Source organism: Urocampus carinirostris, chromosome 3 (assembly GCF_059441175.1).
Source record: "Urocampus carinirostris isolate Australia breed hairy pipefish chromosome 3, RoL_Ucar_1.0, whole genome shotgun sequence".
Lineage (NCBI taxonomy): Eukaryota > Metazoa > Chordata > Actinopteri > Syngnathiformes > Syngnathidae > Urocampus > Urocampus carinirostris.
This window is the reverse complement of record NC_142351.1, coordinates 50,975,066-50,999,090: the sequence shown is the minus strand read 5'-3', so window position 1 is coordinate 50,999,090 and position 24,025 is coordinate 50,975,066. Positions and strand designations below refer to the sequence as shown.

Below are 24,025 nucleotides of genomic sequence, written 5' to 3'. Positions count from 1 at the left end.
CTGAAAGTCTTTACTTTGGTGCAGATTTTTAAAATGATTTGACATCATATAGAAAATTTTAGCTTTCATTGATCTCCAAATTAAAACATCAAATTGACAACGTTGTCAAATTTTGTAAGAAATCTTGTGTTTTGGTTTAAGGAACAAAAACTTAATTTGCGATTTATTAAATTTGTTTTTTGTTTCTTTCTTTTTTTAATATTTTGAATATTACCCTGCCTTCATGTTGGTTTTGGATCAGGGGATGGTGGAATAGTAGTGTGTAGTCTATACAGCCCTTTGAAGTTTTTGGGGATTAAGGGATATACAAGTAAATGTGACTTGACTTTATTTGATATGGCACACACTTCAGCCCCAAACCATAGAATTAGTGATAGTATGAGTGAGGTAACAGAAAGTCAAGCAATCTAGTACAGATTCTTCCCCATTTTCAAACTAGATAGGTTCCAGACGATTGTTCGTAATGTAAATGTGTTCGTAAGTTGCTCCAGTGCTATATTTTGCAAGTATGTTTAAGGCTTGTATAAGTAACGTGTATTGTTTTATACTAAAAAATAAACATTTCATGAAATAATATGCTCTATAAAGATTAATAAAGTGAAGTGTAAAGTGAAGATGGCCTTCAAGAGTTAGGCGACTTCCTCCTCCGTGGTAGAAAGTGGCAGACAAAAAGCGATCCAACCATTTTCTCAACCGCCTCAAGCTTTCTCAGTCCACTTTCAAAAGAAACGGTTCGCCTCTTCTTTACACTTTACACCAAACATATTGAATGGATGCACGAGATATTAAACAATAAAAATGTCAACGTAATTAGCATGTTAGAGATTCAGTATGGTATGTTTACACACAAACCAGAAAGAAGAAGCGGATTTGTTCTTCGGGAGGATTCTAGGTGACCTCTCACAGCGCCACACGCCGGTAGCGGCGTAAAGAAGCACGACAGTGCTCGGAAAAAGGTATTTAAATTACAGCAATGTCCAAATATTTTTCGATATCCCCCAAAAAAATCTGTATATATAATTTTTTTTTTAACTTGGATTATGGTAAGTAGGGGAGCGTCTGTAATTTATTTCTCCTTGCGTGAACTTTTTCATAATGGACAATTGCCTCCCTACTGATGATTTTTTTTCTAAAAGGACCAGCTTATAGACAGTTACATGTTTAAGGTAAGACAAGCATACATTTTTGGTACAGTTTATATATTCCTTTTTTTTTGCACTGGAAATCAAATGATGAATAAAATGTAGTTTAATTTCTTTTAAAATCTGATTATGTCTCACCAGACACAAACCTCGCCACAGGTCACTATATCAAAGATATGTTAGGTTGAAGAAAAACTGCATTTCTAAAGTTAGTTTATCCTATACAAAAATTGTGAAAATACAATAGTCCCAATTGTCCAGGATATCACTCACCCACCACACCAATAATCACTCAGCCACTACACCAATACTTCATCATGCTACCGTCAGAGCGTAGATGCAAAACAATGAGATTTAGAAGGGCCGCCTCTGGAAAAATATCCCCTCAAAGGTTATCTTTCCCGACAACAGGCCCTGCTGACCCATCAAATTAGTCTCCCCTTACTGTCCCACATCATTTGTGCCATTCTGTTCTTTTTGTGGGGTTTTTTTGAGTATGTGTGTGTTGTGTGTCGCTCGATCTCAGGAAGCTAAGCAGAGTCGGGCCTGGTGAGCACTTCACTGGGAGGCTGCCTGGGAACACCAGGTAATTTGGTGATCGCTCTGCTGCGAGAGAACTAAATGTACCCCCCCCTTTCCTCAGGAACGTCGTTGAAAATACATTGCCATAAAAGGGGACTGAGTACATTTGATTACTACTAGTGCAATTCAATGGCTGTTGTTTTCCTCCGGTACAGTAGGTGGAGATGAATTTCCCTACCAATAAATTAAATCTAAATCTAAATTTTGGAGTGGCTACCCAAAAAGTTAGCTGCAACCCCGTTTCATCTGCTCACCTTAGTATAGCCGAAGCGTCTGACATTAGCACAGACCTCGTCAAGTTCTGCCACGCTGAGCGCTGTTGGCGGCATTCATTATCACTTTCCGTAATGCATACAAGCGGATGGCAAGTTTTGCTCTGACATTTGCTGACAGGGATTTGTGCTCTGCTGACCTTTCAGCGAACAAATTTTGATGGTTGCCGTCTCGCTGCCTCGGACTCGTCCCTACGACCTGGTATGCAAATTAGGCGGGTTGACTGATGGCCTCCTGGGTGGGTGGAACAGTAATGTCATTTTAAAATATGAAGACTACCTGAAAGTTTTATGCTCCTAAAACATGCAATTAGAACTATACACAGGGTAGGATATCGAGATCATACTAAGATTTTTTTCCTGCAGTCCAAATTATTAAAATTAGATGATTTAGTAAAATTTTTCACTGCACAACTGCTATTTAAGGTCAACAAAAACATAGTACGAGAAAACATCCAGAAAGTATTCATTCTGAAAGAAGGGAAGTTATAACTCAAGGGGCTGTAGTGAATTCATAATCCCAAAGATGAGAACCACCAAGAGAAGTATGTGTGTGTCTGTGTGTGGAGTCAAGCTCTAGAACGGTTTGCAAGACAAGATCAAACGATGTCCAACTATTCACTTGTTCAAATTTAAATACAAAAAAACATTCCTGGCGGTATACAGAGAAGAAGAAAATCGGTTATGAGTGAAATGAGAGATTTGGAATAGTGCGTCTAGAACTATTATTAACTTTGTGTTATTGTTGCTGTTGTTATACCATAACTGTTATAATTAATAGTATTACAATTGTTGTTATATAATTGCTGTGTTTAATAGGGAAGATGAAGGGGTGCGGATTATAAGCATTTGCTTCTGACTACCCCTTTTCGAACATATTATGTAATAGTATTAATGTTTTTATTCTGTTTTTATTTTAAATGTTTGAATAAAGTTTTCATTCATTCATTCATTCAAGTTATCTTTCACGCAACAGATATTATGGTGTAAAATGAGCATTTGAACCTTACAGGCTGCCTTTCTGGAACTAATGGTTTGGTTGTATACATGACCTTAAACTTAGTTCATAGAGAAAGTTCTGTACACATAATTTGGCTTATTGTTTTTTGGGCGGATTTTTTTTAAGAAGGGAATTTCTTGAGGACAAAAACCGTTACATACATCTGACTCTAGACCTGCTCAAATATCTAGACCTGCCATATCTGCATTCTATATATAGAAAAAACACTTTTATAAATAAAAAGTCATGAGAGTCAAACCAAAACAGCAGCAGTGTAACAAAAATATAACAAAGTCAACATGACAATTATAAATTGCATATGCGTGCATAATGTTTTGAAAATTAAGTCAAAGTGCAAATAGTAAAAACAATACAATGAAAAAACTTGTAATAGTATAAAAAGAATAAAATACTTCTACTACAACAACTGCTTCAGTAGTTAAGAGTCAAACCAAAAACAAAAAAATACAAATTTTGTGTAACAATGTCAACAAGCCTACCAAAATAACCACCTTTGCACAATATTGTTAAAATGAAGTCTATAGTGCTAATAACATTTGTAAACACAATTGTGTCAAGGTTAAAACTTGATTTTGTATTAGGATGAAGAAAAGAACACACTGAGTTGGAGATTTAGATTTTTGATGCTTCCAGAATCAGCTCAGGAAGGAAGAAAACACCCTGCACCTATGGTTAAAGGCTCATTTATTGGAAAGCACAGGCATAGAACAACACATCTAATTAAGTGAGGTCTTATGAATACAAGAAAACAATCTGATTGGTTTACACACAAAACACATTTTTAAATGGAGTGAATAATGCTTGTCGCTAGATGGCGTGTGAGCTTAATAAATGAGCAATAATGATGGTGAAACTTCGTAACATAAAGGATACAACGCGTTTCTGTGAGAAGAAATAAATGTAGGGAGGCAAATTCTTGAGCGGGCTTCCCGGCACTAAAGTGAAGGCCATCTTGATCAAAAGTTGGCGTGCCCCAAGAGTATACAATTGTAATCTCTTCACAGCACCAAAATGAAGGCTATATCTTGATTAATAGTTAACAGGCCCCAAGAGGATGCAATTGTTGCAAGAATACGAACAGCACATGGATATAATCTTTGTCTTCTTTGGACACAAAGGCACATTCAAACTATGATCAAAATATTTATTTCCCTTGCAAATCGAATGGAAATTTAAAGTTGGAACTTGTGCATAATTTTACGACCAACTAACAATAGTATTATCGTGATAGATAAAATTGGAAGAAAGTATTGATTCCAAGACAAAATTATCGATCTGATCTGAGTACTTGCTCGGTGATGATTATATTGATATTTGGATCGATCCGCCCACCCTTAATTGTGATATAATTCCAAATAAGAGGTTTGAGGCAATCACAAAAAATGTGACGCAGCCACTCGGAGCAAACCTTCCCTGAGTGTCCAGTGGGCTATTAGAATCTACTGACAAGCGGAAACTTGTTGTCTGACTCTAAGGTGGAGAAAAAATAGTAATGAATGATAGATCCTTTTACTAAATGGGGACGGTACCTTAAAACTTGATTGGCTTTGTTTTAGGAGCTGCCCTACAAAAGTGTCTGGCCTATTATCATTACATATCCCCTGAAAATTTTGGACCGCCTTTTCGAGAGCCAATTGTTCGTTGACTCAGGCATCCTTTTGACAATAAATAAATTCTCAAAGTCAATGAAGTTTCCTTTCATCGCCATGTCCAATATCCTTCCAGAGGGCATCAGACATTTATTTTGCCAATCCACTACTCTTTCAGGGCACAGGTGCGGATTACTTTCGCCAAATTTTCCAAACTGAATAACTCATTTGCGTATGAAGATGTCAATTACCAGCAGGCCAATCGGGCAGTACGTAGCAACAGCTTGAGCATCAGCCTTTGAGCACCCCCGATGGCCGCTCTCACGAGTCATCGTTTGGGCGCACGCTCCCATCCACGGCTTACAATAAAAGATAATCACCTCACATTTCCATCATGGCTCATTCGCTCCTGTTTGCCGTTGTCTGATTCTGCACGCTGAGCTCTTATCTACTGGGGCAGGGCGGGCCTGCCATGTCCACATGACTCCTGCCACAAATCCATCGGAGGGGGGCAAAATCATTCAGTGTCTGGTCTACTGAGGTTAGCGATATTAGATCGTACATGATTTTCTGCTACTGTGATTGCATGTCAGTCAGGTGGCATTTCAAAAACTTTCTTGGAAAAGGGGGGGGAAAGTGCTACAATAGGATCAAGGCTCTTTTCTGGATTCAGACTGGAAAAAAGAAATTTATTTGATAAATTGGATTAGAAAATGTTGAAGAGGCATGCCAGAGTTTAACCCCTAAAGTTATGAATTAGCTTGAAAGGCTACCAGTTAGATACACATTCCAAAAATACCAACTTCTGTAACTATATGGTGTTACTATGCTATTACCAGGTTGTAATTATTAGAAGGGAAATAGGGTTAGAGAGCCAATAGAACATCACACCGGTTAGAAATAAATTTTCCTAGAAAATCACAATGACCCATCACTGGTGAGCTATTTTCAGTGCAAAAGGTTGCCTAGCTGAGAGCTAGTGTTAAACTACATAAATAAGTACGTTTGGAAAAAAATGTTGTAAGATTATTTTGTATTTTGTAAGGGAAAATACAACATTTTGTAAGGGCATGGAACCGTGGAGGTTGACAGGTATGTATGTCATACAATTAATTTTTAAGGATCTTTTTAGGTATGTATATGTTCTCATAATTGTGGATTGCAAATTTGCTTATTTAACGTTGTAAGACCTGGTGTCACCATGCGTGGACAAAAACACACAAGACAAAAATAAACGAGAAGCTCTGATTTTAGGAGGTCAAGTCTGCTTGCCAACATTGCAGTGCAACTGAGTTGGGTTAACCCTTACATTTGTTTGACTTAAACTATCCATCTATCCGCGCCGCTTATCATCAGCTATTTTTGGGCAGTAGTCAGAGGACACTCTTAACTGGTTGCCAGCCAGTTTTAGGGCACACAGAGACGACAACTCACTCGCTCATGCACACCTAGAGACAATTTGGACCGGCGAATTAGCCTGACATAAATGTTTATGGAATGTGGGAGGAAACCGGAGTACCTGAAGGAAACCCATGCAAGCACAGGGAGAACAGCCAACTGGTGCGAGGCTGGTAGCTGGATTTTGATTCAATGACCTCAGAACTGTGCCACGGATGCGCTAACCAAACAGCAGCAGTGCCGCCATGTTTGACCTGATATAATTTGCATAACCTTTAACATGACAGTTGGTGAATTCTAAAAATTGAAAACACATTGCAATAACCTGATTTTTATAGGCCTTATCTTCTTTTTTTGGTCTAAACATTGCATCAAATTAGCGATAAAATCGTCATCGTCAGATTTGTGTGTTCTTTCCAAATCTATGCATTTTAGAGGTAAGATCTTTGGCCTAGCATGAGCCAGGCCCGGAATTTAGGTCAGGTCGTGCCTAAAATGTCAATCATTAGGTTTGGGTTCACCCTTCCTCCCTTCGCAAATAAAATGTGAATTTTCTGGTTTGCTTCGGGCTTGGTCCCTCTAATCAAGTTAATTCAGGCTGGATTTCTTTTCTCTCATGCATTTTCTTTGTCGCACAAACATTCTTGCAACTGTTTTCCTTGTATTGTGTGTGTCTACCCACAGGCAAAAGCAGCTCCCTGTTTTTCATTGTCCAGGTGTATTGCATGCCTGGGATGAAAGGGTCTCGCTCTGGGCGCACTTCTTTGAGAATTATTTAAGCCTTGAGTTTGTAGTGGGTTAATATTTGATGTGGCGGCCTCTAGTGTTTCCAGACGAGTCTAGTCCAAAGCAACACTTCAGACAGCAGCGGCTGCAATAAGACTACGATCAATAGATTTATTTCGCCTTATTAGGAGTAGTATGGTGTTATCTGACAATCTAAAACAGAGAGATGTAGAGGGGCTTCAATTTTGTCTAGGTAGACCACATATGTCAAAGTCAAGGCCCACAGGCCAATCTGGCCCCTGATATTTTCTTTAGCCTCTGATATTATCTTGATTCAATATTGTATCATATACCAGAAATCATGTTGGTTCTTCTCATGGATGAAAAGGCGAAGGGAAAAAAAAACTTAATGAAAAGAAAAATACATTAAAAAAACAAAACAGTAAAAACATATTATGGTTTCTTGAAAAAAAAATTGTTTGTGTTTTTATACATGTAAACATATATATATATATATATATATATATCCATCCATCCATCCATTATCTGCACCGCTTATCCTCAGTAGGGTTGCGGGGGTGCTGGAGCCCATCCCAGCCATCTCTGGGCAGTGGGCAGGGGACACCCTGAACTGGTTGCCAGCCAGTCGCAGGGCACACAGGGACAGACAATTCGCTCGCTCATTCACACCCAGGGACAATTTTAATCGGCCAATTAACCTGACATGCATGTTTTTGGAATGTAAGAGGAAACCCATGCAAGCACGGGGAGAACATGCGAACTCCACACAGGAAGGTCGGTAGCTGGATTTTAACCCATGACCTCAGAACTCTGCCGCACACGCGCTAACCACCGTGCCGCCGTGCTTATACATATATATATACATATATATATATATATATATATATATATATATATATATATATATATATATCTCATCTCATCAGCCGTACCGCTTATCCTCATTAGGGTTGCGGGGGGGCTGGGCCCATCTCAGCCATCTCCGGGCAGTGGGCAGGGGACACCCTGAATTGGTTGCCAGCCAATCGCAGGGCACACAGGGACAGACAACTCATTCGCTCATTCACACCTAGGGACCATTTGGACCGGCCAATTCACCTGAAATGCATGTTTTTGGAACGTGGGAGGAAACCGGAGTGCCCGGAGGAAACCCACGCAAGCACGGGGAGAACATACAAACTCCGCACAGGATGTCTGGAGCTGGATTTGAACCCACGACAGGTTCCCATGACATGAACTGTGCCGCACAAGCGCTAACCACTGCGCCGCCGTGCTGCCTATATATATATATATATATATATATATATAAAATATAAAAAATGTTTATATCGCGACACAGCAGCTGGGTGGTTAGCGCACAGCCCCACAGTGCAGAGGTTCAGGCTCAAGTCCAGCTACCACAGTCTCCCTGTTTGGAGTTTGCAGGTTCTCCCCGTGCTTGCGTGAGTTTGCTCCTGGCACTCCGGTTTCCTCCCACATTCAAAATACATGCATATCAGGTTAATTGGCCGGTCCAAATTGTCCCTAGGTGTGAATGAGCGAGTGAGTTGTCAGTGTGCCCTGCGACTGGCTGGCAACCAGTTCAGGATGTCCCCTGCCCACTGCCCGAAGATAGATCCAGCACCCCGTGACCCTACTGAGGATAAGCGGAGCAGATACTGGATGGATGATTATTTATTTTGTGTGATGATGAGAGGTCATACATATTACATAGAATATTTTGTTATGATAATTTGATTACGTGATTTGATTAAAGTGTTTAGATTGTCAAAGGGATGGGGGGGCCAAGATTTTGATGAATGGTGGAAAATTAGATAAAATGACAATCAATCGTGTATTTGTTTTCATTGTACATTACTTCTCCTTGCATTTTATTGAAGTTTAGTGAATGATAGAAAATTGCTCTGGTTTTTCTTTTGGAGTGATTTGAACCTGGCTTTATTAAAATAAAATATAGGCTACTGATGGTGCCTGAATAATTCCGACTTCTTTCATTTAATGTTCATGTAATGAGATTTTTATGTCAAGGAAATTTGTCTTTTCTGCCAGTTAAAAAAAATTTAAATTACTGACAGAACAAAAAAAAACATTGATTTATTCATCGGATAATATTGGAACATATTTGTAGCTTTTCAGTAGGTTTAATTTACAAGTCACTTAACAGCAGGGGTCGCCAGGGCACCAATCATGAAAACGTAACTCTGGACAGATTTCTCCACTGTTGACAGTTCCTGGACTGTTCTTGGGTCGTCTCAAAGTTGGGACCAGTCCATTCCCTAATGTTGTCGGACCCCCTTGGAATGTGCCATGAAGAAATATCTTGGTCAGTCCGGATAATCTTGTGATGTGACCATACCACTGATATTTCCTCCTGCGCACAGTTGACAGCAGTTTGTCATAGGGTCCCATGTGCCCTCTGATGGTGTTGCGCACCGTTTCAATTGACAATTGGGCTAAGAAACTGATGCTGAGAAGTTCTTATAGCATCACATCTCCATGGCCTTTAATTTATTCTAACCCCTCTTCTGATATGACAGCTACAAGATATTTCAATTTGGTGACAGGTTCTAGCTCTCAGTGGTTTATGGTGATTTTTGTGATGATATCTTGGGGATTGTTGGTCATTACCTTTTTTTTCTCTGTGCTGATTTCCATCCCATACTGGGTTGTTGCTTAGTCCAGGCGATTGACCGGATCTCGTAGTTTTTGTTCTTCTTCTGACAACCTGGCAATATCATCAGCCAAACAGGTTAGTAATTTTGTGTCCCCCAATTCTGATTGTACTTTCATGTGGCTCCAGACCTTCAGACATGAACCTCTCCTGGAAGATGTTGAATACATTTGGAGAGAAAATGCCTTGTATCACACAGACTGTGGTTTGAAACCACGCTCCAATAGTAAATTTGATCAGTACAGCACTGTTGGCAAACAGTTGTTAATTGGCCTAAAGAAGTTTCTGGCCCATGTTGTACTTCCGCGTGTTATCCCAAGAAGCGGCTTGAAATCAACAAAAACGTGATAGAGGATTCTCTGGTGTCGTTGAAACTTCTCACACAGGATGCGCAGATTAAAAATATGTTCTGTAGTGTCCATTTCGTCCCTGAAACCTTCCTGTTCTTTGGCTATAATGTTTTCAGTCTGTGGTTTCATTTTGTTTCATTAACTGTAATATAAGTTCTCATATTATGAGTCATTTGAAAAATGCTCAACATTCAATAAATTAGGCACTTGGCTTAGTGTTTAATTTTTATTCGGCCCTCCATTTATCTGATTTTTTTTAATAGACATTTGTACCTTGTGTGCCATGTCAAATCTCGTTACATGCAATGTTTCTCGACGTTCAAATCAATCAAAAATGGACAATTAAGACAATTCAATTCGATTCTATTCTAGATTATGGTTGTAAGGAGAACGCACGTTTTCTGAGGTTAGGTCGTCATCTAGTGGCTGATCAAAATCGTTAACTATAAATCATACATGCATTGTCCAGGAATACGAAACAATTAATGTGCTGTATTAAATGACAGTTGTAATTTTTAATTGAAAAAAAAAAATGTTTTTGAATATATAATCACAATACAAAAATATCACCATTTAAAGTGAATACATTATGCTAATGTTCTAAAATAATGAACATATCTGACTTATTTACATCCAACTGTGTATATATATATATATATATATATATATATATATATATATATATATATATATATATATATATATATTAAAAATCATACTACAAATCGTACAAAGGGCTTTCGTTTAATGTTTTTTCTTCTACAATTACCGGAGTTCAGTAAATCAGAAGGATATTTGAAGCTTTCAAGTCAGACTTTAACGAGTCTCGTTGTCAACGTCTCCTTGCAAAACAGGAAAAAAAACTTTGAGAATTTTTGCATTTTAAATATACTCAAATGTTGCAGCCCATTATTTTTTTTATAAAATGCCCCCCTATATACACTTTACAGTATTAATTTGATTTTAAAAGTACATTGTGTAATATTAGACCAGTGTACGGTGTTGTGTATGCAAAAACGAGTGTTAAAAGACTCAATGAATAATATAAACTACAAAGACTCAAGGTGAACCAAACACAACATTATTTTTCCTCACCTGTTTGTCTAGCCGTTCACAAAGAAAACAAGCAAAATAAAAAAGGGAAGAAGAGAAATCAAAAAAAATGAAGTTTTATTAAAAATATGTGGAAACAAAGGGTTATGAGAATAGACTTGGTAGCAAGATGGCAACCTTAATGTCAGCTTTTTCTAGGTCAGGGTTGTCAAACAGGTGGCCCGCTGGCCGGATCAGGCCCGTTAAGGGATAGAATCTGGCCCACGAGACAACGCTCAGAGAAGAGCAAGAGAAAAACGAGCTGCAGGTTGAAATGTATCCACTTGATGTTGCAAAAGCCAGGTGCCTCTCACAAGTGCTGTACTTGTAATCTTTCTCTCTCTTTATCTCCTTTTTCTCTCACTTTCACTCTGTCTTTTTCTCTTTCTTTTTTCCTTTTCTCTCTTTTGCTTTACAATTCTCTTTTCTCTCCTTCTCTTTGGATTTCACTCTTTCTCTTTATTTCCCTGTCGCTCACTATTTCTCTTTTGTTCATCATGCTCTCCCTCCTTTTCTCTTTCTTTGTTACACCCTCTCTACTTTTCTCTCCCTTTCTTATTTATCTTTTTTTTCCTTTCTCTCTAATCTACGAGTCCAGCCCCCGAGAGAATGTTTGTTGTATCGTGTTTGTTCATTTGAAATTTTTTACCACCAGGAAGCGCTAGTGAATACATACTGTCCCCTAAAGGACAAGGTCCATCACACAGGAAGCTTTACAACTGTCAATATCAAGGAACAGTGTATTGATGCTGCCCTCACAGTAAGCAAGCACTTTTACCTGCTTTGTGATTGTATATAATATATATAATGAATTATTACTGTAAGGAAATCGAGAAACCACCTTGTATTCATTATTTTTATTGAAAAAAATCCTAACCTTCTCTGCAGCAAACTTCTGCTGGTGTCTTACTGAATCAGCATATGAAAAAATATACATCTGTTGGACTTTAAAACACTTTTCTGTGGCTTTGTTCAGGAAAACAGTCGAAAATCTAAATGCTCTTAAACTTTTCTTTCAATAGCAATAGAAACTAAAATTAAAAAATCGAGTCTTTACCGAATAAACATACCAATCAAAAAGTACCGGTAGGCCAATGACAAGATCTTGCCTTTTTCTGTGTAATGAGAGGCAGGAGTTGTCTCAAAACAACTTGTAGTGCACTTATAAAGAACTTTCTGGACATCTTGCCCAGAATGGCATCGTGAAAAAGGTTTTGCTTAGACAGGCGAATTATTTGGAACGTGCTCCACTGTGGAGGTCTTCGGACATATTCCGCTGAAACAAAATACCGTACAGTAGTGCAGTATCAATATATATATATATATTTTTTTTCAAAAACAAATTAAAGAATATGGGTTGATAGGTTTGATTCATCCAAATTCGTTACAGCTCTCTGGCTGGATTGTTAGAGGGACAGCGTTTAATATTTGACCATGAGATGTTGCTGCATTGTGTAGTATAACAAAAAAACGGCTGATACAAAGCCCAAGGAATAAGGCAAACTACACTTACTCAAAGTGACCAAACCATCTTTTATAGCCCAGCTTCTCACAGTGTTTTTGAGCTTACCCGTTACAGCAAGATGCCGGACTGTTGTGTCGAATCCCTCTAGGTCAGTGGCTCTTAAATAATTGGGCCGGCAACCCCCCCTGGGTGGCCTTTGACTTTGGGGAAGTTTATTTATGAACCGTCCTAAAATAAAGTGCAATTGCACCTCCACTACATTAGGGGGCAGTGGCACTCACTTGGGGGTAGGTGAAAGGTTTTCTTTTTCCCTGGGGCATGACAGAAAATAATCGAGGAGCACTGCTCTAGGTAAACCTCATCTTACATAAAATAAACAGATTTCTTTATCTAAAAGTGGATGATAGTTCATGTATTTTTGCTTGTTATTCAAAACAGTATATTTTCAACCACTAGTGGGGCGCTAAATTTTACATAATGTCCCTTAAAATGAGTTCCAATTGCAGGCCCTGCTCTGTAGGGAAAAAATGCAAAATTTCACTTAGCATTGATTTTTTTTCTTGGAATGTGTGAACCATTTCATAGCAATTCATTGAACTTGGATAATTTTCCATTAACATCGCTGCTGATTTCTCAGGATTCCACGGAGGTTGGGGATCACTGTTTTCCCTTACCAGGACGTGATGAGGATTACTCACACCTTTGCTTTAGCTTGTTTTTGGGGTAACTTTTGCGGTGGCTGTTTGCATTCACGTTGCATCATTTTACATTCAGTCATTTGAGGTTGTTTTTTTTGTCACTTAGTCTTGTGGCTACTGCAGCTCAAAGAATGAGGCAATTCGGAATCCGGATTGCCACAGTATTGTTCGTCCGAGTGGCGCTGCCGTACCGTTTCTGATACAGACTTGGGATCTGTGCAGACTGTGTCGCCCTTCCCGGCTTGATCCATGCCGAAAAAGGAGGAGGGAAGTTTGTGCACATCTCGGTCTCTTTTCACAAAAGCAGAAAAGGACGAGACGCAGTTTCCAATAAAGTGGTCAGCTTGGCCTAAAATGTACAGATCCAGTTGGGCAGATTCGGGCTGCAGGCTCACCACTTTCACCTGAAGAGAAATAAAGACATTTTAATGTAGCCAGAAATCTCCTCTAATTTTGCTTTAATTCTTAATGAATATGTCAATGTTGGGACTAACGTGTTTAAAAGGAACGCGTTCCTGCATTGCAATTCTTTTCTTGGTAACAAGTACTGTAACTAGTTTTTGATAAAAATGTATAACCGTACTGTCGTTACTACTAGGTGTGTTGCTCGGCTACTGTGAAATATAGATCAGTATGGATCAGTATGGGTCAGCATGGGTCAGGAACCTATGATTCGCGAGCCAGATATGGCTCGGAGATAATACGTATGCTGCTTGTGAAAGTTTCCTCTATAGCGTTGCAGTTCTGATGAGCTTGAAGTTGAGTTGGGTGCGTGCACAGCCAAAGCCACGCTTATAATACAAGTTGTTCAGTCCAAAATATAAATGGTAGTTTCACTATAGTTTACTATCAAGGTGTTCCACCAACATACTACATTTTGCTTGTCCAAACAATTCTTTATAGAGATGCTCATTAAATAATTTATGTTCACTATTCACTGACACATTAGGATGAAAATCCACAGAACAAACTGTAAACACCCCAAAACCTCAGCCAAGCACACAAATCAATTTGATTGGGTGAGTGGTAGGGGTGGGAGGAGCTATGCACACACCCTTTCTCACATATGCACCCACTGTGCTGAAGGGAAATGCATAAATAAACTTTTTGTCTGCAGTTTTCTTTGCATATTTAGTTGTGTATCAGCAATATCAAATGATAAGACATGAGTTGGAGGGGTTCTTATACAGGAACAACAAACTAATGGAAAAGCAATCAGGCAAACATGAGCACAGTATTTAAAGTCAAAGGGGTGCTCAATTTGGTCTTTTGATTAATACACCATGCCTGCAGAAAAAAAAAAACCTCTTGGACAGTACCCAGAAATGGAGGAGATCTAAAAGTGGATTGAAGCCCAGAGACGGAATTGATATGGAGTGTCTCACCTTAGTGTTTATTTTCAAGCTCTCTAGATTAAACAAGCCAAGAAATACAAAAAGTTCACTGCTTGCAGAGGTTGCTGTACACATTTTTTTCTATTTTATTGAGTGTCTATTTTAAAGCAGTGTAAGTGGTTCAGCTTCTATGCAAGTATATACAGTAATTTGTAACTAGATAGCCTGCCTCATTGAGATAAAAGAGTGGATGTCACTAAATTTATTGCGTCTTAACTCTGAAAAGACCGAAATGTAAGTCATTGGTCCATCTAAATGCCGTGACTTATTCTCAAAAACTGCTGTGAACATTGACAAATGTCACATCACACAGAGTGACTCAGTTAAATATTTAGGTGTCACAGGGCCGGTCTTCTGGTGATCCCAAGAGCAAAGAAGTGTTCTGCTGGTTCGAGAGCGTTCTCCATCCGGGCACCGGTGCTGTGAAATGCTCTTCCCCCTGAGATCCGATCTGCAACCTCAGTCGAAATGTTTAAATCTAAGCTTAAAACTCACTTCTACTCCATAGCATATGAATAACCTACTCTTCTCGTCGGCTGAAAAATAGTCTGTGTAATATAGTGTAATAATCTGTGAAGCCCTTTGAGACTCTTGGTGATTTAGGGCTATACAAATAAAAATGACTTGACTTGACTTGATAGCTGCTTTCAGATGAATGTGCTACTCTCTGATGTCAGTAATCCAGAGGGTAACTGAATTATTATTTCAACAAGAAAACTAGAAACTGTGACTAATTACTTTTTTTTAGTTATGCGCCCACCACTGATAAATGTATCTTCAAAGAGGACTCCTGATTGGGTCATTGAGGGTTAATAGCAAGTACAAAAAAGAAAAATCGAAGCTAGTGTGAGTGACTAGTATCAAACTGTTTCACCTTGCCCTTGAAGAGTTTCTCGATGTCAGCCCTGTGTGACTCCGAGTCGGTGGCGATGTATACGGAGCGAGCAGAGATCTTTTCCGCCCACAGCTTCACGGCCCGGCGGATCTCAGCTATATCAGGTAGGCACATGGTCATGGTGAGGGGCAGCGCCGTCTGCCGCTTGTAGCCCACGCACTGGGGAGAAGCCATGAATAGAGGACCAACGTCGCCGCTCTTTAACATGTTGCAAGCGTTTTGCTTGGAGAAGGACGATTATACAAAGAGAGATGTCAGTTTGAGTGAAATTAAGTTTTTTTAAAGGCTATGATTCGTAAGAACCTCTCACCCAGTCGCTGCCAATCCTCAAGTGGATGCCGACAAACGGCCGAGTGAGAAGCTCACTGATCTGCTTCTGACCCTCTGCTACCATTTTATCCGACCAGACAACGTAACGCTGCAGGCTAACGTGTTCCTCCACCACCGGAAATTGGGCGGGTGCTCCGGGCAGTGCCAGAACCGGGTGTTCGCTGGGTGGGAACCTAAGAGGTAGTGTGACAGAGGGATTAGTTTTAAAGAATTTGTAGACTTTATCTTAGTCTTTCTAACATCTCATCTCATTAGCCGTACCGCTTAGCCTCATTAGGGTTGCAGGGGTACTGGAGCCCATCCCAGCAATCATCGGGCAATGGGCAGGGGACACCCTGAACTGGTTGCCAGCCAATTACAGGGCACACGGGGACAGACAACTCACTCGCTCATTCACACCTAGTGACAATTTGGACCGGCCAATTCACCTGAAATGCATGTTTTTGGAATGTGGGAGGAAACCGGAGTGCCCGGAGGAAACCCACGCAAGCACGGGGAGAACATACAAACTCCGCACAGGAAGTCTGGAGCTGGATTTGAACCCACGACAGGTTCCCATGACATGAACTGTGCTGCACGGCGGCGCAGTGGTTAGCGCATGTGCAGCACAGTTCATGTCTTTCTAACATATTTTCCTTTAAAGGAGCTTTAGGGAATTTGGAACTTTTTTACTACCGCACTATTTCGATTGAGTCATCATTGGAACCTCTGTGGAGTTTCTTCATAATGCGTGTGCACAGACGTGCAATTAATTCGGACGCGCTCAAATAAACTTTTCTTTTTTCATCTTTGTGGGGTTTTGGGTTAGCATTTGGACTCTTCTTACTTTGAGCATTTTAATGTTACACTGACAAAATGAAACTAAACAAAAAAGACAGATAACTTCCAAAAAAGATATTTAAAGATTTGTCACTCAGGATAAAGAGCTTTTAATGTGACTTTTCCAACAAGAAATCATACTCATATTTTGTTTTCGTTTTAATGCTTCAGCATTAAAGTCAATGGATAATGTTGCTGCCATAGACACTGTATCAGAAATTAAGTTTTTCAGGGGTCATAATAGACAATAAATTAAGCTGGAAAACACACATCAGACACATACAAACTAAGGAATCTAAAAGCATTTCAATAAGTAATACAGCCAAATTCCTTTTAAACTATAATGCATTGTATTTATTATATTGTTCTCTAGTTCTGCCATACTTAACATATTGTGCAGAAGTCTGGGGCAATAATTACAAAAGTTCACTACAGCCCTTTTTTATCCTCCAAAAACGTGCAGTTAAAAATTGGATGATTTATTGAATATTTTCACTTCACAACTGCTATTTAAGGTAAACAAAAAAATAGTGCCAGAAAACATCCAAAAATTATTCACTCGGATAGAGGGAAGTTATAACTTAGGGGGCTGTAGTAAATTCAAAATCTCAAAGGTGAGAACAACCAGGAAAAGTACCGTATGTGTGTGTCTGTGTGTGGAGTCAAACTTTGGAACAATTTACAAGACAAGATCAAACAATGTCCAACTATTCACGTGTTCAAATTTGAATACAAAAAAATAATACTGGCAGAATACAGAGATGAAGAAAATGGGGTACGAGTGATACGAGAGATTTGAAATACTGCGTTTACAACTACAGTTAACCTTGTTGTTCTTGTCACTATAATTATAACTGTTATTATTGCTATTGTTGTTATTATCATTGGTGTCACAATGATAATTAGTGACTAGTAGCATTATAGCGTTAATAGATGGGTACGACGATGATTAGTGTATAACATACCTGTCAACCTGTACGTTTTTGCCGTACAAAGTACGTTTATAATGCATTTTAAGACGTGTACGACGTACAAGGAAATCTGTACAGAAAAACGCAAATTTGTCAATGATGGGAACCATCAGGTATACATCGACTATCACGAAACGGCAAATCAATCAAGTCAAAGGAGTTCGCCGCAGAATCCTCTATCACTGTATTGTTTTTTTTTCCGTTGCAAACGAAGCGAGCGGTTTGATGCTACTGTGCGCATGTGTCTGCCGCCTGGGGATTTCCCATCATGCATCATTCCAAAGAAAATAAATAAAAATGTGTACGATTATTTTGTAGTTTGTATGGGCATGGAGCCGTGGAGGTTGACAGGTATGGTATAAAATATGTGACTATTGTTATTATTATAATTATTGATATCTGACCTATGTAATAAGTATTACCGTGAGAGTTTGTTGTATTTAGACACAAAAGAGGAGCTATCTGTAAAATGTAATCAATAGGGAGGATGAAAAGGTAGGGAAAATAAGCGTCTGCTTCTTACTACACCTTATCAAACATGTTAACATTATTTTGGTTGTCGAGTAATTGTTTTGCTCCTGTTTTTATTTTATAATGTTAGAATTAAAGTCTTCATTCATTCATTCATTCATGTTATGGATATGCACAGTGGAAAATATGTTGGTGATAGGCAATTACAGTTTTCGATTTGAATTCGTACTGTCTTGATGATCTGCAACACAAACGGTGTCCCTCAGTGTTACATAAGCTTGGATCACCTAGCTTATGTTGTCCTCCCACCAAGTTACATTCAGTCAATAACCCTGGCCCCTTATTTCTTTTCCTTTTTTACATTTCACCCATCCCACCATATGACGAATATAATTCAGAGTATGACATTTCTAGTCGAATATCAGCACTTTGAGTTTATGTTGCCCCAGGTTTAATTAGATTCTTTATCTGTCTCAGCCCTCACAACAAGTTTTCTGACAGAAACCCTAGTGAGAAATTGCCAACTTGACAGGTGACACTTTCAGAGGATTTTACACCCCCCCACACACACACACACATAATGCTTGGTTAGCGAAAAGGTGCTTAACATGCTCCTCCACTAAACATAAACTTATTTTACATACATTTCATGAGTGGTGATAATAGCTTTGTAAGTCAGTGAAAAAAAGTGTAAATGTACTCACTTTTTCATCCACTGCTGCTGGTGGTATGCGCTGAAGGACAGACCACTAAATAACACCGATTCATCAAATTCCACCCCAACATAATCCCAGAATGGACCAAATGGATTCCCATCCTGAAGGCATCCACACATATAAGAAGACTTAAGATCCATTTTTTAGTAAAAAAACAAAACAAAACAAACAAAAAAAAAACATTCATCAGTGACCACCCACAACATAAAACATGAAGAGTCATGGCACAAAAGAAAACACACTCTAATTAGGTGGATTTGTGATTATGTATAGAAAACACTATCAATTAGTTATGACTGTGCTAACCTTGTTATATTTATAAGACATGCATGCGTCTTGGGTCAAAGTCAGGAAAACGTTGGAAGAAGCAAAACTGGTGAAATTGGAAATACAGGCCACTAGGGAGCAGCATTAGATTGCAGTTTGCAAAATACAATAGGAAATGCCACCCTGACAGCGACGACACAAAATGTGGATACTATTTTGAGTCATGTTCTCATTGTGAAGAAGATCTTAAGTTTTTACTTTGTCCTTGTCTTCTATTTTATTCCAACCTGGGTGCCCTGTGCGACTCTGAGTCAGTTCTTAATATACAGTGGTACATCTACTTTCGAATGTCTCTACTTGTGAAAGTTTCAGGTTACAACGTACCTGAACAGCAAACCATTGCCTCTAGTTACACAGGGGTTTCAGGATTTTGATGTTGAAAATACGGTACTGTATGCAATGCTATTAGCTCCTCCCAGTTTCCTGAACGTCAACAAACTGGTTACTGTTTAAAATCTGCCTGGTAACCCAGTGTGCATGCATGCTCCAAGCATGCTCTTTGTGTCAGCGTCATGCTGCAAAGTAGGGACGGCAAGGAGGGGTTGTGCAAGATAACAGGGAGGAGGACACAGCCAACATTGAATCTGCCCAAATTAAAGACATTTTAGCAAAGGTTCTCGAAATCTCGGAATTTGTGGAAACACCTGGAAAAAGTGTTGACAAGGCAGGCTTTCGCTACGTTTGCCTCGAGCATTTTCAATAGATTGTCAAAATCCGGGAAAAGCAGACGTCATAGAATCAGTTATTCAGGAAAAGCAGGGATAAATGAATTTCTATTATTTCCTTTATTCTTGTTTTTTACATCATGTGCAACTCATTTTAATGTTACAGTGCAGTAATCTAATTTTAACATGTATTCATTTAATTTTCTGAAGCTCTTTTATGAATTATTAAAAAAAATATAGTGAAAGGTACTCTTGCAGGGCTTGGAACGGATTAGCGCATTTACAATCAAAGTGTTTAACTACTTAGAAAGTTTTCAGGTTACGAAGCTACTACCAGAAGTTCATAAGTAGAGTTACCACTATATGCCTTACTTCTTGGTGAAAAGCAAGAATTTTATTTACATTAAGAGTTTGTTTTAGTCATCACACATTTTATTTGCCATGTGCAAAAGCTCACATTTCCTATCTATGAAGGGTCATGGCTAATAATCAGTCTACTCATTATTTTGGACCTATCACCCACACCCAAATATAGCATCCCTTATTATCCTTAACTATGCGCTGACCTTCATTGGACAGGACCGTCCATCAGCGCTCCGCTGAGCTGCTGCATCAAAGCAGTAGGCTTTCCTCTGTCCCTTGGGCCAGTGTTGGTCGGCCAGCTTATTCATGAAGACTTCCAAGGCAATCACACGATGGTAAGACAACAAGGCCTCGAGTTTGAAGAACTCACTGTAGGGAACATGGACCTGGATGAAAAGTCAAGAAATTATATAGATCATAAAATTTAGGACATCGCAAACAGAGATGGTCCTCTTTAAAAAGGAATCACAAATCATATGTTAAAGTGAATGTTACACATAACATTGGGGAAAATATGCATTATTTGTAAAGGTTATTGAACAAAGCCCTTAATCCAATTGCGGGCACAACCCAATAATTACTCAGAGGCATTTATTTGTCTTTACATGTTGAAGTCAGATCAGTAATGTGCAGTCAAGGAAGGCGGTGCCTCGCCTGTCATAATGGAAATATAAAATGATAAGTACACTAAATATTAACATTTATTCCATTTAAAGTTCTTTTTTTATTTACCTCATCAATTCTTGAATTTTCTTTTTCAAAATGACAGAATGTTCACATTACATTATAAATATTATGAGTACAATGAGAATGTAAGACATTACTGTGCTTAGCATCTGCAAATGCTGAGTGAGGCACACAATTATATTTTCTCATGGCAGAGGGTGATAGTGAGACCAAGGTTCATGGTTTGGTGAACACCTCAGCCCCAAGTAATAGAATGAGCGTTAGTATTAGCAATCTTGTAGCAAAACCTATCTATTGATCGTTTTAATAAAAAGAGGTAGCATATGGACTTAATTTATAAGTTAGGGTAAGACAATATAATGATTTTTCTTCACTGCAGTTCATGTATTGCTCTCTTGCTCTGCCAATTGAATGATGAAAAATACGTAGATTTATCCATCCATCCGTTATCTGCACCGCTTATCCTCAGTGGGGCCGCGGGAGTGCTTGAGCCCATCTAAGCTGTCTTCGGGCAGTGGGCAGGGGACAGCCTGAACTAGTTGCCAGCCAGTCGCAGGGAAAACAGACATGCAACACAACTAGGGACAATTTGGACCGGCCAATGAACATGTCATGCATGTTTTTGGAATGTGGGGGGGGTTTGGGGTTTTTATGGGTTATTGATCTATCTTCGTTATTCATTATCCATTATCCGTTATCGGTCAGTTCATAATACGCTACAAAGCCTAGGAGCCGGGACACTTACTCTCAGCCAAAAGGCCAAGCTAAGGTCCTAGCCCTAAAGCCTTGCCGCGATCATTGCGAATGCACCGTTCCCGGTGGTACTGCAATACCGGGCTGATGCGTGGAGTGGACAGAGCAAGCTCATATTCCATCTCCGAAATGCAAAAATCAAAGAGGCCAAGCTAAGGACCTAGCATCAAATGGCCAAGCAAGGCCAAGAAGGCCAAGCTAAGGACCTAGCATAATGCAAAAATCAAAGTAAACAGTCCAAAAACAACAGATACTACACTTGATCTTGGAGGAAACCCACACATTACGCAAGCACTGGGAGAACATGCAAACTCAACACAGGAAGGCTGGTAGCTGGATTTGAACCCATGACCTATGTAAATATGGAAATGGTCTGCATTTGTATAGCGCTTTTCAAGTGAATGAAGACCTCTCAAAGCGCTTTACAATGTGCTTCACACTTACCCATTCACACACAGACTCACAGCCATGCAAGGCTGCTTATTGGGGACAAGGACACTTCGACATATAACACGGGAATCGAACCTGCGACCTCTTGATCCAAAGACGAGCGCGCAACCTCACCAGACAAACAGAATTACAAGATGACGACAGAGTAACTTACATTGCTGGCAAACGGGCTTTGATGACGGTAAACGATCCACGGAGGCACTGCCAGGGTTCGGTTTAACATTTTAGCAAAAGCCAGAGAGCCCAGAAAGTGGTCTGCTTGGTTTCCAAATCGACCTGAACACAGAAACACGTTTCAATTTGGGAAGCGAGTATCATTTGTTTCGGTCTTTTCTGAATGTGAATAAATAAAAAAAGCGATTGGGGAAATGAATTTTACATGAAAAGATTCTAACTTCACAGTCAAATTCACAGAATTAGAAGCTGCCGAATATGACATTGTTTATTACCCATGCACGGACAGTACAACACGTATCCATTAAGATCCCACACAATTTCACTAGCAGCCGTTCGACATGTTTGTTGTAAGAAGGGACAGAGAAAACAAGTCAAGGTAAGCGCGGGAGAGAGAAGCCTCCACACAGCCATTATAATTCATAACATATCCCAGAATGCGAAGCGCCGACTTGTACTTCTTTGTTGGAGCAGTCGTGTGGAAAGCATCTGAGGGTGTGCTGCCATCTACAGGGCAGGAATCATACGGTTATTTTTTGGGGGGGGCAACTCGAAAACACAAGTCATGTTTATTTGTGTAGCCTTTAATCACAAGGAACAAGTCCTTTTTGCTTTGCTTTTAATTAGTTTTGGAGTGCATACTGGTTTAAGTTAAAAAAAAAATGATACAAGTCTTTGGGGGAATTTGTTTTATTTTACACTAAATCTGCCTCGGGTTCATCTGTAAAATCCGTAAGTGTTGCATTTTCCTTCTTTTTTACTTTAAATACAATTCAAGTTGTATGTTGTCTTTCACCCTAAATCAAATGTGACTGGCTCCAGAACAACACCAAGCTTGAAATGCACAGCTAATAAAACATTTTGAACAGAAAAGAGTACATTTTATATTGATGTAATTCTTGGTCGATTTTAGGATAAGAGTTTTTGGGGCTGCTGACCTCCCAGTCCCTGGCGGGCTATTTTATTTATTTATTTTTTTTCATTTTCATTCTTCCTCATTTGACTCTAAGTGGTAGCCCAGCGGCTGGGTGGTTAGCACATCCGTGGCACAGTTCTGAGGTCATGGGCTCAAATCCAGCTACCAATCTTCCTGTGTGGAGTTTGCATGATCTCCCCGTGCTCGCGTGGGTTTCCTCCGAGCACTTCAGTTTCCTCCCACATTCCAAAAACATGCACATCAGGTTAATTGGTTGGTCCAATTTGTCCCTAGATATGAATAAGCGAGGAATCAAATGAACTCAACCATTTCAAGGCCTTTGAGTATTTCCGACAGTGCGTTTTGTTGTATTTTTAGCTAGCATTTTTTCACAACATATTAAGGCCTATTCTCTCCCTTAGGGAAAATAGATTTCTAAAATTGATATAATTTCTGGGGGTGCTTTAGCACTCAATCAAACTAGCTGGTTACGCCCATGATGTAATTCATATTGAAGTGTATACATGGTTTCGAAAGTGAACAGGGATCAGCATGACCTTTCTCTAGATTTGCAGGACCAAAAGGGGAGAGTGTGTACTATTTAACCCTGGAGTCGTAAACCTATGGCTCGCGAGCCATATATGGCTCTTTTCATAAATACGTATGACTTGTCGACAAAATTGTTTGCATGGTTGGTTGGTCGGTCGGTCGGTTGGTTGGATCCCTTAACCACTGCAGTCATAGGCGCACAATTTCCTGTGGTGTGTCATAGGCAAGTCCAGTCTGGTGGCGCCACTCTTACTCCAAGCCAACATTGTCCAGTATATATATAGTGTACATTTTTAACTATAGTTAACAGCCAAGGTTTCACACCAAGAAATCCTTGTTCTGGCTATACATCGCTGAGGAATCCTTTATGTGGAAGCCAGGGCCAGAGTGGGCCCCTTTTTCAGCCCGGGAGTGTTATACCAAAAGCCCACTTAGCTATAGAGGAAGAATTTGAATTAATGGAACAGCAGGGAGCTCTTATGATGCATTTTATTGGGAATAAATATGGGTACCAGTAT

At 39.4% G+C, this 24,025-nt stretch overlaps 1 protein-coding gene and 1 pseudogene across 3 annotated transcripts; both read right to left on the bottom strand.

Moving 5' to 3' along the window:
• Positions 1-11,706: 11,706 nt before the first annotated feature.
• On the bottom strand, positions 11,707-22,472 carry pofut1 (protein O-fucosyltransferase 1). Of its 3 annotated transcripts, XM_088332296.1 has the most exons (7): positions 22,318-22,472; positions 22,023-22,144; positions 20,182-20,364; positions 18,612-18,724; positions 15,627-15,819; positions 15,296-15,538; positions 11,707-13,431 (listed from the first exon to the last, which is right to left on the bottom strand). In XM_088332296.1, the coding sequence occupies exons 1-7, from the start codon at positions 22,454-22,456 to the stop codon at positions 13,126-13,128; spliced, it is 1,299 nt and encodes a 432-aa protein (XP_088188422.1). In that variant the 5' UTR covers positions 22,457-22,472; the 3' UTR covers positions 11,707-13,125. The 3 variants fall into 3 exon arrangements, with proteins under 3 accessions (XP_088188422.1, XP_088188425.1, XP_088188424.1); XM_088332299.1 differs by lacking the exon at positions 22,318-22,472 and having other exon boundaries at positions 20,182-20,347; positions 22,023-22,145; XM_088332298.1 differs by lacking the exons at positions 22,023-22,144; positions 22,318-22,472 and adding an exon at positions 21,863-21,911 and having other exon boundaries at positions 20,182-20,347.
• Positions 21,465-21,694, bottom strand: LOC148370011 (U2 spliceosomal RNA; annotated as a pseudogene).
• Positions 22,473-24,025: the final 1,553 nt, after the last annotated feature.

Bases quoted from the DNA above. Each gene is read 5' to 3' on its own strand.
- pofut1 (XM_088332296.1), bottom strand. From the start codon at position 22,456: ATGGCTGTGTGGAGGCTTCTCTCTCCCGCGCTTACCTTGACTTGTTTT. The intron at 15,820-18,611 runs GTGAGTACATTT...ACTACCTCTTAG, and splicing joins CAGCAGCAGTGGATGAAAAA to GTTCCCACCCAGCGAACACC. The intron at 15,539-15,626 runs GTGAGAGGTTCT...TCCTTCTCCAAG, and splicing joins TGAGGATTGGCAGCGACTGG to CAAAACGCTTGCAACATGTT.